Genomic DNA, 16,014 nt, shown 5'->3' with positions numbered 1-16,014 from the left:
CCCCAAACCAGAATAACATGAAGTAGACACGGCACCTGACCAGCAGTGACAGGGACGAACGGGTCAATTACTGTACAGCACTTAACGGGCGTTAAAACAAAACTGACGTTTGAAGCATGTATGGGCCTACTTACCAGGGCAGTGCCATCCCCTGCTGGGTCCAAAAGTCAGGTAGCCCCAGGGGTGGGATGCCTTCCAGCCATCCATCCAGGAGAAGTACCAATTTGTAAGTCGCTCTGGATAAGAGCGTCTGCTAAATGACTTAAATGTAAATGTAAATGTAAGCGCAATCTCATTCTAAACACCTCTAATGAGCTCCCTGGCCTAGAGGGGCTCTGAGTGTCTCCTCTCCACCCTGCTCAGTGCCAACCCCTGGTGCTCCAAGACAAGAAGACTCTCTTGGTCTCCACAGGCCCTCAACTTCTCCTCGATCAGACTCTTACGCCACCCCTTTTTGGCTATCCAATTCATCGTCTCGTCTCCGTCCTCAATGGTCTTTTTGCTCTTTCGGTGCCTGAAGAGGCTACAGCAAGACATGTTGCTCCGTTGCTTGTTGAAACAATGCTGAGCTCACTTTTACCAATACTGAAAAAGACAGCCGAGAAGAACTTTAATCGTCCTTAAAACCCAACCTCTATGCAGACAGTTTATCAAGTTAAACAAAGAAACACGGTTTGAGAAAACATTTATTAAGTCATAATAATTATATTGACAAGAGTAATTTGGAACACCAATACAGCATTTTCACGACGAAAAGATGGAGCTCAGCAATCATTTTGGAGGATAGTTTTTGTTTATGAACATCCACCCAGAAGCAGGGCCACCAGAAGCCTGGATCTAACCACCGTGATAAAGTCATACCCAAATAAAGTAGCTACTGCCTGTCCCTTGACTGTCCGTGGTCACAGCATGTTTGTCAAAGATTTATGGTAAAAACAGAAACCCAAAATATTAGTCTACTGATAAAAAATACAAATGTTTTGGATTCCTCTTAGAGATTGGGTTCAACCAGACTACACCATGTAAGCAAACAATTCATAGCCTTCTTCGGTTCCTAAAACGTATACGCATAATGTGCAAATTATTATCATCTGACGAATAGCAAACCTTGACTGAAGAGTAACATGTCGTGCCTGGTAGTAACATTATTCAGGCATAAAACAATATACCATTTTACAGTCTAGAATGTGACATCTTTAAAAACGCTGGAACGTCTTGGGGATGGTTCTCACGGAGTCTTGGAGACACTAATGTGGTCATGTGCAGTGTTCCAACGAGACGGCTCTACTTGGGGAAGACCGTGACCACGTCATAGCCTTCGGGTGGAGTCACTCGCTCGCGTGCGTGTTTCTCGCAGTAGATCTGGTCCTCCACGAAGAAATGTCCCTTCTGTTTCAGGTTGACGTCACAATTGGAGCAGGTGTAGCACTCGGGGTGACGAAACTTGTCCCGCAACTTGACAACCATCCCTCTGAGTTTGGGAAAGAAGAAATCACAAAATAAAATGGTTAGGTCAAATAAATCAAAAATCTGTAAAAACTTCCTATGAAAATCCTCTTCAGAATGCATTATTTTGCCCAGTTATAATGCATTACGTAGATATTTATGAGCACCTCTTAGCACCTAACATTCATAAAGCATTATGAGCAGGCAGCATAATACCCCATGTAGCAAAGTCTTAGAATGCCCAATATAAAAAGCTATAAAAAAAGTGATTTTCAGACACAGATTTGCAGTGACAGAAAACACTCCCTCTCTTGCTAGAAACTCGTTGCAGATTTTCTTGCTTTTAATCCTACCCTGTGATTTCACATAGAAGCCTTTTTCAGGACCTTATCTTTTCAACCACAGATAATAGGGGGGGGGGGGGGGGACACTGTTTTCACATATACAGACACTGGTTTGGTGCTGTAGATAATGAATAGGAGGTTGAAACGTGGCGGAATTGCCCTTTAAGTCTTCACACTTTATTACCACGTGCTAAGGACCCCTGAAGTACACAGCTGTCGGGCGGCATGCTTACATCATGGCTGTAGATCAGCCAATTTAATTGACATGTGACACAAAACACTTTTCCTGTGACATTCCATTTTTTTAAACATACGACAAATAAGGAAATGAGTCAAATACAGTATTTGATCTTAGTGTAGCAACTGAGGCTGCATTTACACAGCCATCCTAGGAACCCAATGCAGAATGTTTATGTACAATCTTCTTTCCTGACTGTCCACACTGTTGCTCATGCGACTAGGGTTGCAAAGGTACCGCTAATTTACTAAAGTTAAATGGATTAACAGGTAAAACATGAATCTATAGTAACATTGGTAATTTATACTTAAATAACTTCAAAAAAATGTATTCATATATAGTATTCCTTGTTTATATCCGTGTCAATGTAGCCAATTAGTTCCTAGTGGATAGACCATTTGGTTCAAGAGAAAATAGCCTAAATAATGAAAAAAGCAAATTCAAGACAGACATAGTAAAATAAATTAAGTGTAAAAAAACAAATTATATTTCATGCTGAAACCCTCATATTAAACAAATGGTATTCACTAAGTTTGTTTATATTTAGGTTAATGTTTTACAGCTTTGTCATTCAATTGTACATGTGATTAGGCCACACGGAGGGCCAGAGATAATTACTATGGAACACCGTTTGGGTCTTTGCATGTCAAAAAAGATACGCCAGATATCTGACGTGTCAAATAAGCTTGCTGACCAATCAGAACGCGAATATGACTGCACATCCCAATAATTTAACAGTTCATTAATATGACAGTTATTACACGTTGATTACACTATCACTCGTCGGTCATATGTCACAACGATACGCATGCTATGATGCTGGTAAAGGTGCCTGTACCGCACGAACGCAGACAACTTCCCCAAGCTTTAGAAACCGTGCTGGTCGTAAAAAAGCTAGCTAGCTGATGGATGCAAACAATGTCATTTTGCTATGTTTTTAGGGAAGAACAAGCTGTTGTTTCAGTAGCTATAGTTAACTAGCTAATTGTCACCTAAAACACCCCTAATTTATAAGACAGTTCTTGTTTGATTAAAGGTGGTCGTACCCACCTACGTGAAGCTTGCCACAATAAAGATGAGTCACAATAGTGGAATTTGCGCTTTGCATTCAAAATAAAAAAAGGTCTCTCAATGAAAGTCATGCAAATAATACAAATAGTGGAATCATGCCATAATGGAATAGATCACAAGGTTGGAATGTCCTTAAACTACAAATACTATTTGTTAATTTGACAAATCTGCTGAAAATCACACTGGATGTATTAGATCAGCGGTCACCAACCTTTTCTAGGTCAAAATGCCGAGATCTACCGCTCTGATTTTTTATTAACTTGACTTAAAACAAAATGTAAGTCTATGCAACATTAACCAATGAAAAACAGTACTGTAGCAATGAGGTTTGTGCAGTAAGCTATAGGCCTAATACATTATACTGACTTTGCTTGAATTTACCTGCCAATGCATCCAAATTTGAGGTAGGCTATATAATCACACCGGTAATAGATCCATTGTTGTATTACTTGTGAGGCACAGCTGAGTGAGCATACATTTAAATAATTTGGTTTTTATTTTACTGGGCTGACGGTTCCTGCATCTGATGGTCAGTCTCAGCGGAGGGAGAGAGCAGCAGACGGAGGGTCCGTCTCTCAACATCCCTCCGCTCTCCCTTTCCTCCACTGACACTGACCAAAAAGGGACACCGTCTTCCAGCTGATGTCGAAACTCGAGTCGCGCCGCATTATTTCTGCCTCATGCACGATTTCATGTTGTTAGTCCTATGAACAGAGAAAGTAAAATATTCCTTGATATTTAAAAAAAGACCCAAGCCGCTAATAATAACAACAACGCCTATAGATACACTTTCCTTTCCATTCATTACTGCTGCACTTCTTGTTGTAGCACTGAGTGAAAATAGGAAGAACGCGCATTTTATGGCTTATAAAAGGTGTTGAATACAAAGTGTTGACAGTGCTGAGTAAGAACTTAAACATGAACTCACTCATAAAAACAGAGTTTAGCTTTCTTTTATGCCTGCTACGCTACTGCAGATTCGGTCATCTGAGCAATCTGATTGGCCAGCGGTAGCATAGTGCACTTGATTTCCTCTCCAGGCCAACCGGGAAGGCGGACTTTGTACCTTCAGACACATGAAATGGCAACAGTTTGCCTACCCGGCGCGCAGGGCAGCTGAATTGGCTGCACCTACCAACAACAGTCTGAGACTATTGAATTTTTTATTTATTTTTTAAATAACAGGAACACAAGGCTTTATCGTTGTTTTTTTTTAAACAATACAACGTGGATGTTTTGGAGCCTGATAACTCTTGAGGTTTTTTTGGGGGGGAAAGCACTTGGGTACTGAGTAGGCTGATGCCTAATGATTGGGGATCAATGAAACGGGGTAAGGCTGTACAGTGCAATATGAACGTCAATACGCACAATAGGCTGACTGGAGAGGTGATTTCCCACAGTCAAAGTCCCACAATAAGAGCTACAACGCTAATATTTCCGTAAACTCTTCACAGTTGTGTTCTCTGGGTGTCACCGAGTAGACCGATACCCCATTTCATTGCTCCACATTCCAACCATGTTTAACATCAAGTATAAATATGACAAGATTTCACCAATTAAAACCTTCCGCATCCCTTTCAAAGAGAGACTTATTTTAAAAGGCGAACCGCAAATTCCACTATGGTGGCTAATCCTTATTTTGGCTAGCATCACAACATATAACCCGGTCAAGCCATTCTAGTCAGATGAAGCTAGCTGGCTGCTTATAATGTTAGCTTTGGGCAACAGGGTTAAGTAGCAGGCTAGCTAGTTATTTCAATAGGAGAACAAGTGGCTACCTAGCTAATACATACTCACATTGATTCCTAAATCATTGCTAAGAATATTGAAAATTCCTGCATTTTCTACTGTTCATTGTTTTCAGGCTGCTCGCGTTGGCGCTAGCTAGGTCCCAAGCTAAACCTAGCTAGTTACCCCAGAAGTCGCTGAGAACATCTGTATCAAAAGAAATTTGCACACATTTTTTTGATCCTGATCCAATTTCAAATGCTCACACAGACGTTTTCACATTCGGTCGAACAAATAAGGACTTATTACCAACGCGGTATTGTACAGCTTTGACAGCGATCATAATGGTGGCACTTGGCTTACACGTGCAAATTCAGCGCACACAACATTCTACAATGGAATTGTGTTATTTGACGTGTCAAATGAAAGGCTTATTTCACACGTCAAAGTCTTATTTGACGGGCATCTTTTTTTGACACGCAAAGACCAAAACAGCGTTCCATAAATGACAGACAACCTGAAGCACCCAAAAAGGCCACTAGACACCCCCCCAAAATACTTTAAAGTTACCAAGAATTCGGTGGTTTACTGGTAAACTTCAAAAAAGGTTTCCAGTAATATAACCTCCCTTTGCAATCCTACACGTGAACCATATCAGATTGCAGCATTCACACTGATGTAGCCTCTGAAATAGCACACAGATGCAATGCTAATTTCCAGTCACTGATCCTTTAAATTTTGTCAGAGGCTGTGCGACTGCTGCCCCCCAATGGACAATGGACAACGTTTGTCAAACAACACGTCGATCATGCTGTTCGCACAACACATCGAAGTTAGCAGACAAAGACATCTGATCATTGGGGAGGGGGAAGCGGCAGTGCAGGGAGCAGCAGCGATGTAAATAAATGTGTGCGTGAAGCAGAGAATCCCATACATGCGCAGAAGGTAAGATTGTTTGGCTATTGAAGAGGCATCCAGATTTCAGCCACCTTTTAATTTTTGGATGCTTGTCATATTATTATTATAATAATAATACCCTACATTACTCATCTCATATGTATATACTGTACTCGATACCATCTACTGCATCTTGCCTATGCCGCTCTGTACCATCCCTCATTCATATATCTTTATGTACATATTCTTTATCCCTTTACACTTGTGTATAAGGTAGTAGTTTTGGAATTGTTAGGTTAGATTACTCGTTGGTTATTACTGCATTATCGGAACTAGAAGCACAAGCATTTCGCTACACTCGCGTCAACATCTGCTAATCGTGTGTATGTGACAAATACATTTGATTTGATGTTAATGGCAGGTCATGTGCAAAACAACACTTCAGAGCAAAAGAAAATCTGATCTGCTCATCCAGATTGAGGTCGCATATCGTAACTGTATCAGGATTGAGAACCACATAAATGTGGAATACATCAGAACTCAAAAGATCAGATTCCATGTGTTTCTGGCTGTTTACACATTCTGGAAACAAAATACTATAGGTATCAAATATGCCATCGGAATTGGTCTGCCTGTGTTAATGTAGCCTATGAGACTGGGCCTGTATTCATAAATCGTCTCAGAGTAGGCGTGGATCTCCTCGTCAAATCACCGTGAGCAAAAACGCAAAGCCTCACAATATTATCATGACATCTCAACTGTTTGAATAATCATACGCTGTACTTACACAATCCCTGATCCACATTTGTCACAGATTGGTAACTTGTTTGCATTTCCCACCGTTGAGACCATTTTTGCGGCGGGGGCCTTCACACTCCTAAACCCAGAGGGTTTATCAGGATCTGCAATCAAGAGGAGACATGTCATCGTGGTTTGTTAAGCCACTTACCAATTGCCATTAAATATTTGGAAAACCTTGTCAAATATAGCAAAGGCTCTTCGTGTCACACAGAGATACAATACATTGTGTTCACCAGTCTGTTACCAACTATAGAATCAAAATGACCGTTTAAAACACTACTTAGCTGAACCAAATCTATTCAAAAACAATTGCCAATTACATCATGTTAAAACTCCAAAACATGACAAAGTTATAACCCAGTTCGACAATGCGAAACATAAGCGCTAGTGTCGAAACAGGCACTCATTTCTCAGCCTCTAAATTCTGCAACATCATTGCAATGGTGGTAATTTACGCAGCGTTATAATCCAACCCAACTGGATACGCAATCCGTGTGATGCAACCCAAAAACGGTTGCATTGCAAACCCATGTTGAAGTAAATGCCACATTGCTTATTTTATTTTATTTATCCGTTATTTTACCAGGTAAGTTGACTGAGAACACGTTCTCATTTGCAGCAACGACCTGGGGAATACTTACAGGGAAGAGGGGGATTAAAGAGCCAATTGTAAACTGGGGATTATTAGGTGACAATTTATGGTTTGAGGGCCAGATTGGGAATTTAGCCAGGACACCGGGGTTAACACCCCTTACTCTTACGATAAGTGCCATGGGATCTTTAATGACCTCAGAAAGTCAGGACACCCGTTTAACGTCCCATCCAATCACTGCCCTGGGGCATTGGGATATTTTCTTTTAGACCAGAGGAAAGAGTGCCTCCTACTGGCCCTCCAACACCACTTCCAGCAGCATCTGGTCTCCCATCCAGGAACTGCTTAGCTTCAGGGCTTTAAACACTACATGAATATCAACTGCATACATGTGTGAATAAATACCTGACTCCAGAATCTCCTGCAGCACCTTGAATGAAGCGGACTGTCGAGGAGGCTCATCAGCCTCTTGGTTTTCCTGCAGCATTTTGTAGACCTCAGAGTCTGCCACTGTTGGGCTGCAAAACAAATGAACACTATCAAATCAATACCAGTTGACATACAATGAGTTGTATAGTACAAAGGCGTGGTCAAATCGAGCACAAACAAACGATAAGGCCTCAAAACATTGCTATGTTTCCTTGGGCCAGAGCTGAGTTCGAGTTTGACTTGTAACAAACACATACTGTAAACATCTAACAAGTGAAAATGCAGTGCATTCTGCTCTAGTAAGACATCGTAAATTGAAGAATGATACCCAGCGAGTAAAACTCGACGCAATGACATTATTGCAACCAGCTGGGATAGATCCTTACATGTTGCTGGGCTCGTTAGCGGCAGTGGCAATTGTTTTCACGTCATCCACGGCCGTGTTAAAGTCCTTGATGTTCTCGGAGGAGTAGAGACCGGCAGGGTTGTTGTACTGATTGGTTACCACCTTGGGGCCAAACCCGGCGAATGGCAGGGCGCTCCTGTTGTGGGCGGAACCTATGGGTTTCACCTCCTGCAAGTTGGGTGTAGCCAGGGATGAAGAAAGTAATGAGTACTAGACAAAAATCAGTTATACTACAAATATAAATACTGGTCAATGCCATCTCTCACACATGCCTTGATAGAAACAGTATGATAGTTACTTGACTAATATGCGGATATTAGAGGTAAAGAATAGCATAGTCAAAAGGATATTTCGGTACTTCCTTCATGATAACAGGTAAACACAGGGCCGACTAAGACAAAATACAGTGACATGCAAAGCATTAAAAGCTCAAGTGAATTTAAACAAATGCGCAAAACATATTTTATATGTATTCTGCGACCAAAATGCACTGTGTTTGTGACACATCCCTGAAAGCTGTGGAGGACTGACAAATCACACGCTTCCTACATTAATTCACACTTTGGCCTCAATTTCCCATCCACTAGGCAGGAACTGAGTCTTACGTCAGAGCTTGGCTGATAAAACCATGGTCTCCTAGGAGATCGCCTGTTGGGAAGTAAACAATGACCTCATCGTTTGCAGTATAAAAACCCAAGCCTTTGTTTGTGCAGTGGGGATGTGAAAGATTGCAGATACTGGACCATTTCCTATCTGTGAGTAAGGGATTTTCCACTGCCATGACAGAGCAGGGACATACCTCTAAGTCACCTCTAAGTCACCTTATGAATGCCTAATTTCCTAATATCTTTGGTCTGAGTGAAGTAGGATATAAAAGACAGACACACCTGTGGCTCAGATGCGAGATTCATCTTGTACGGGTTGGTCTTTCCATCCTCAGAAGAGAGCGGTGACCAGATTTTAGTTTCTGATCTAAAAAAATAAAAATTTAAAAAAGTCAAAGACCATACACAAACTTGCAATACATTTTTTTATTCATACATACAATAAAACATGAAAGATATCCAAAAGAGAATAAAAATGTGTACAGAGCAGGCCTCGATCCTGTTGATGGGACAACAACCATTTCTAAAGAACATATTTTACAAGGGTAATCTGCAGTTCAAAACAAAGTGACACCCCACCACCATTTTGGTAAAAAGCTAAAAGGATGGGTTGGAGAAATGTAGCTAGTCTTAGATTTATATACAGAGCTATGAATGCAAGGACTGTCCATCCATGATATCAATGTCCAACATTGAACCATATTTTGAGGCTCATTATATATATATATATATATACACACACACACAATTTACAAACACAGTAAAACAAGCTTCTATTGTGTGTTCTGGGGTGGTTAGACAGATCTCTATTCTTCAAGAATCAATAGCTATATATCATTAACTTAAAAAGTATGTAGAAAACACAGATTTCCCCTTTAAGGAAAGCACCACTCACATAAAGTGTCCTGCCCAAGTTGGTACATCAACATTTAAAAGCCCCCCCCTCAGAGGAAGTTGCTAACCCTATATTGATGTAATTTCCTGTCCTAGAGATACACGTTTAGGTTCCACCTCCAACGAATGTCCTGGCCCTATCTTTGACTTTGCAACCATTGGTAAGCAGGCTGCTGGCAGGCTTTGGCCATTGGTAGGAAAGTCAAGTCAGCCCGTGCTCATGGTTCTCACAGGGAAGTGAATTGACAGGCTAGAAATGACTTTGCTCATGATCGTGCACGCCGCAATTGACATGTAATGTAACTAACTATACAGCGCATTCGGAAAGTATTCAGACCCCTTGACTTTTCCCACATTATTACAACCTTATTCTAAAATTAATACAATTATGTTATACTCAATCTACACGCTATAGCCCATAATGACAAAGCAAAAACAGGTTTTTAGAAATGATTGAAACTATTAAAAATAACTGAAATATCACATTTACATAAGTATTCAGACCATTTACTCAGTACTTTGTTGAAGCACGTTTGGCAGTGATTACAGCCTCAAGTCTTCGTGGGTATGACACTACAAGCTTGGCACTCCTGTATTTGGAGAGTTTCTCCCATTCTCCTCTGCAGATCCTCTCATGCTCGGTCAGGTTGGATGGGGTGTGTCGCTGCACAGCTATTTTCAGGTCTCCTCAGAGATGTTTGATCGAGTCCGGGCTCTGGCTGGGCCACTCAAGGACATTCAGAGACTTGTCTTGAAGCTACTCCTGCATTGTCTTGGCGATAAGCAAAAGCACTTAGGGTCATAATCCTGTTGGAAAGTGAACCTTCACTCTGGAGCAGGTTTTCATCAAGGATCTCGCTGTACTTTACTCCGTTCATCTCACCTCGATCCTGACTAGTCTCCCAGTCCCTGCCGCTGAAAAACATCCCCACAGCATGATGCTTCCACCATCATGCTTCACCGTAGGGATGGTGCCAGGTTTCTTCCAGACGTGATGCTTGGCATTCAGGCCAAAGAGTAATTTTTTAAATATTTTTTTTAATTAACCTTTATTTAACCAAGTAGGCCAGTTGAGAACAAGTTCTCATTTACAATTGTGACCTGGCCAAGATAAGGCAAAGCAGTGCGACAAAAACAACAGTTACACATACACATACAGTCAATAACACAATAGAAAATTATGATTTTTCCAGTTATGTACAGTGATCTTGGTTTCGTCAGACTCGAGAATCTTGTTTCTCATGGTCAGAGTCCTTCAGGTGCCCTTTGGCAAACTGCAAGCGTGATGTCATGTGCTTTTTATACTGAGGAGCGGCTTCCGTCAGGCCACTCTACCATAAAGTCCTGATTGGTGATTGCTGCAGAGATGGGAGAACCTTCCAGAAGGACAACCATCTCCACAGAGGAACACTGGAGCTCTGTCAGAGTGACTAGCGGGTTCTTGGTTACCTCTCTGACCAAGGCCCTTATTGGGTAACGTAACAACATTTTGAAAAAGTCAATGGGTGTGAATACTTTCCAAATGCACTGTACACACAAAAGTTTGGGGTCACTTGGAAAACAAGGACATTTATATGAAAACATACATGAAATGAGTTGCAAAATGAATAGGAAATATAGTCAAGACATTGACAAGGTTATAAATAATGATTTTTAATTGAAATAATACGTTTCCCTCAAACTTTGCTTTTGTCAAAGAATCCTCCATTTGCAGCAATTACAGCCTTCCAGACCTTTGGCATTCTAGTTGTCAATTAGTTGAGGTAATCTGAAGAGATTTAACCCCATGCTTCCTGAAACACCTCCCACAAGTTGGATTGGCTTGATGGGCACTTCTTACGTACCATACGGTCATGCTGCTCCCACAATAGCCCAATAGGGTTGAGATCCGGTGACTGTGCAGGCCACTCCATTATAGACAGAACACCAGCTGACTGATTCTTCCCTAAATAGTTATTGCATAGTTTTTAGCTGTGCTTTGGGTCATTGTCCTGTTGTAGGAGGAAATTGGCTGCAATTCAGTGCCGTCCACAGGGTATGGCATGGCGTTGCAAAAAGGAGTGAGAGCCTTCCATCTTCAAGGCCCCCTTTACCCTGTACAAACCTCCCACTTTACCATTGCCAAAGCACCCCCAGACCATAACATTGCCTCCACAATGCTTGACAAATAGCGTCAAGCACTCCTCCAGCATCTTTTAATTTTTTCTGTGTCTCACGAATGTTCTTTGTGATCCGAACTCCTCAAACGTAGTCTGTCCAAAACCTTTTCCGATATTCCATTGTCTGTTCTTTGGCCCATCTTAATCTTATATTTTTATTGGCCAGACTGATGGCTTTTTCTTTGCAACTCTGCCTAGAAGGCCAGCATCCCGGAGTCACCTCTTCACTGTTGACATTGAGACTAGTGTTTTGTGGGTACTATTTAATGAAGCTGACAGTTGAGGACTTGTGGTGTCTGTTTATCAAACTAAACACTAATGTACTTGTCCTCTTGCTCAGTTGTGCACCGGGGCCTCCCACTCTTTCTATTCTGGTTAGAGTCTGTTTGCACTGTTCTGTGAAGGGAGTAGTACACAGCTTTGTACGAGATCTTCAGTTTCTTGGCAATTTCTCGCATAGAATATCCTTCATTTCTCAGAACAAGAATAGACTGACGAGCACCAGAAGAAAATTATTTGTTTCTAGCCATTTTGAGCCTGTAAACGAACCCACAAAATGCTGATGCTCCAGATTTCAGCTGTGCTAACAATTGCAAAATATTTTCTAAATATCAATTAGCCTTTTAAGATGATAAACTTGGATTAGCTAACGCAACATGCCATTGGAATACAGGAGTGATGGTTGCTGATAATGGGCCTCTGTACGCCTATGTAGATATTCCATTAAAAATCTGCAGTTCCAGCTACAATAGTCATTAACAATATCTACACTGTTTTTATGATCAATTTGATATTATTTTTATTTATTTTTTTGTTCCTTTTCTTTCAAAAACAAGGACGTTTCTAAGTGACCCTAACCTTTTGAACGGTAGTGTATATACACACACAGACACTTAAATTTGTAAAAAAATAAAATAAAATAAATAAAAAAATTTTTTTTAACACTGACTAGTTATAATAAGTGAATATTGACAAATTAACCCATGGATTGTGGTGATTTTCAGGAGGAAAAAAAAAGCTGAGGTGCAAAAATCTAAGTTTTGCACCCCCTATTTTAATTTGCTCCACGGCTCAGGCGGCCAAGTGGACACAAGGCAGTTTGGCTCATCTCGGTCACAAAGAGGAATAACTTTTCAGCTGTTTCTGATTAATAAACAATGCCACGCTGTGGTAACATTCAAATAAAACCCAGCCCTGAAACAAAACGTAGGCTGAAAAGAATGTGTATGTCATATCACAGGAAGAGACAACACACCCACATGGATTTACACGAAGTGGGCCATTCGGGTGTACCACTTCAAGCCCAAATATGTCCTACTTTGACTAAAACAATGACTTAAATTGTTGCGCAACATCATGGGTAAGCTCTGGCCATAGTCTTTCAGCTCGAAAAAGTGCATTTCTACTGGCTAGGTGGTTTAACCTCAGACATAAACAAATCTAAGGTCCCTGCCTGCCCCCCCTCTCTCACCATTTGAACCATACAATTTAGTATCTCTTACATATAACCACATCAGGTGTCAGAGATACTGTACTTCTGTGCACATTTGCTGAATTGTTCCATGATTCCATGCTTTTTGAACCCATCCGGGTCTATGGAAAACTGCAACTCCCTACCTGTCGACGGAGAGGATCATTTCCTCTAAGCAGCCCTTGATCTTGTTCTGTGCCTGCAGGTGAGTCATGCTCTCAGTGGGCTCTCCATCTATGGCCAGGATCTGATCCCCGACACTCAGACTGGCTTGGGCAGCCTTACTGCCAGGAGTGATCTGAAATATTCAGTACGTCAACATACTCAACTTCCTTATCACATTTGGGACCAAGGAATCTGGGATTCTTCTATGACATTTCAGGAGGACAAGGATCCTTTGGCTAAACTCTTGAGTGTCCCATGGCAGGTTGTTATGTGGTGAATATGGGTGCAGTCTCAGTTGACAGACAGGATTAAGAACACTAGAAAAGTATGATGGTGAAAAATTTAGAGAAATTTAACAAATAACAAGAATCGGTTTCAAAACACACTTAACAATATAGTTTTGTCGTCAGAGAGTGTGCATAGCAGTCATTCATTCAGTTACATCTACAACACTTCAAAAGGTTCATCATCCGTTGCACTGAAATCCTCAATACACCTGGCCAGTTTTTCTTCAATATGTACTTCTGGGAAAACGTTGGGAGGGCTAAACATTGTGGGCAAATGTTAGGTTGGCGAAGACAAGAGTGAAGTTCCGTGCCCCACCTAAGAGGATATAGGTGAAACACGGTCTCACGGGATGTGATCTTGCTTACCCACAAAATGTGCTGTACTGTAGGAAATGTCTGAGAAAACAACACTATATAATTGGTTGCTAATGCCCTCTAGATAAACTAAACAACAATGCATAGACCTATACAGACTTGGATGGATGTATTGGCCAAACAATGGAAGATTGTCATCTAGAACTAGACTAGGCCAATTCATGGACGAATTTAACAGTAGCACATGGTAGCACACTTTGCACAACACAACACGGTGAAGCTGGTTTCTCCGAAAAGGCCGTTTAGAGTCAATTAAGTTTTATTGAACGGTCATCTGGCATAATGACCCGAAGAGTCACTTTCTCCTGACACTCAAATGGCAATAGATTATTGGTGAGGTAATGAAAATAATCTTTACAGCAGCGAGAAAGAGCGCTTCCCCTCGTGCCTCGCGGAAAAGCTGTGTTCGGAGTCAGCAAGTGAAAGTTCCGCCACCGGACAGGGCCACATGCGGTTACATTGTAACGAAAATAGATTATAAAAAGTGACAGACTCTCTGAAACAACACTTACCCGCGAGATAGTCAAGGGTTGTTCAAAATCCTTCCCACCAACTAGACGGAATCCCCAAGGTCCAGGACCTTGCACGACAACCCGTAGAGGCATAGCCTACTTCCAAATTTGCCGAATCCGAGTAAAAAAAGAAGTATAATTCTTAGACAGCCTGTGTTTGCCCTGACAAATATGACATGTGTGAACAAACTTCGATGAGGCTATTGTGTAGCTAAAAGTAAAGGGGGCGGTTCCCGTGGCAAAGCTGAGCGAATAGTTTGAGATGTTTTCACCCTGATAAGATCGATTTCCTATGTTAGTTCAAGGATGTACCGTTACGTCACCATATTATATGCAAGCTTACCATTTATGGAAGACCCATTTCCCAGGATGTGGAATGTGCCGCTCCCTAAACTTGAATTCCTGCCATTTGCTCCACTAAGTAGGCTACAGCCGACAAAAACTGAAACGACCCATTGTGTGTGTGTAGGCCCATATTCTCTACTTTTTCATATGCATTGCAAAACGAATGGTAAATAATAACAATGTGACAACAATTCTATTGTAGGAGTTAGATAGGAGACAAGCAAATTAATTTAGGGCCTTCACAGCCAACCTGGTGTCAGAGCATTTCGTATTATTCTGTATGAAAATCCGATACGCTGCTTATAATATATTACTTTTTGTATGGTATTATTAATTTGTGATTACAATTCGTTTGATGTTACATATGTTACAAATCTGAAAAACATACAATATGTTACGAATTTGCTAAATGGATGAAATGTTACAATTTCCAATTTGTTGTTGCTTGTGTTAGCTAGGTGGCTAATGCTAAATTAGCTAGCTGGCTAACATTAGCTAGGCAACGGATTAGGGTTAGGAGTAATAGCATACTTAAATTCAAACAGGATACCGGGTAAGACAGGAGAAGTACTTCAGATATAAACAGACTGACCCCAGCCCCCAACACATAAACTATTTCAGCATAAATACTGGAGGTTGAGACAGGAGGGGTCAAGAGACACTGTGGCCCCGTCTGACGTTACCCCCGGACAGGGCCAAACAGGCAGGATATAACCCCACCCACTTTGTCAAAGCACAGCCCCCACACCACTAGAGGGATATTTTGGTTTTAGACTTTGCACTCCGGTACCGCTTGCCGTGCGGTAGCAGAGAAAACAGTCTATAACTTGGGTGACGAGTATCTGACAAGTTTTTGGGCTTTCCTCTGACACTACCTATTATATAGGTCCCGAATGGCAGGAAGCTTGGCCACAGTGATGTACTGGGCCATACACACTACCCTCTGTAGCGCCTTACAGTCAGATGCCGAGCAGTTGCCATACCAGGCGGTGATGCAACCTGTCAGGATGCTTTCGATGGTGCAGCTGAAGAACCTTTTGAGCATCTGGAGACCCATGCTAAATCTTTTCAGTCTCTTGAGGGGGAAAAGGTGTTGTCGTGCCCTTTTACGACTGTCTTGGTGTGTTTGGACCATGATAGTTCGTTGGTGATGTGGACACCAAGGAACTTGAAACTCTCGATCCGCTTCACTACAGCCCTGTCGATGTTAATGGGGGCCTGTTCGGCCTGCCTTTTCCTGTAGTCCACG

General features: G+C 41.5%; 1 protein-coding gene across 2 annotated transcripts; it reads right to left on the bottom strand.

Annotated features, from left to right (window-relative positions):
• Positions 1-668: 668 nt before the first annotated feature.
• Positions 669-14,785, bottom strand: pdlim1 (PDZ and LIM domain 1 (elfin)). Of its 2 annotated transcripts, none has more exons than XM_029669849.2 (7): positions 14,764-14,785; positions 13,228-13,379; positions 8,840-8,924; positions 7,933-8,120; positions 7,523-7,635; positions 6,512-6,626; positions 669-1,471 (listed from the first exon to the last, which is right to left on the bottom strand). In XM_029669849.2, the coding sequence occupies exons 1-7, from the start codon at positions 14,764-14,766 to the stop codon at positions 1,285-1,287; spliced, it is 843 nt and encodes a 280-aa protein (XP_029525709.1). In that variant the 5' UTR covers positions 14,767-14,785; the 3' UTR covers positions 669-1,284. The 2 variants fall into 2 exon arrangements, with proteins under 2 accessions (XP_029525709.1, XP_029525708.1); XM_029669848.2 differs by lacking the exon at positions 14,764-14,785 and adding an exon at positions 14,421-14,709.
• Between the last annotated feature and the right edge of the window lie 1,229 nt (positions 14,786-16,014).

This window comes from Oncorhynchus nerka, linkage group LG10 (genome assembly GCF_034236695.1).
Source record: "Oncorhynchus nerka isolate Pitt River linkage group LG10, Oner_Uvic_2.0, whole genome shotgun sequence".
Lineage (NCBI taxonomy): Eukaryota > Metazoa > Chordata > Actinopteri > Salmoniformes > Salmonidae > Oncorhynchus > Oncorhynchus nerka.
Note: the sequence above shows the minus strand (reverse complement) of the source record. Positions and strands in the feature narration are given on the sequence as shown.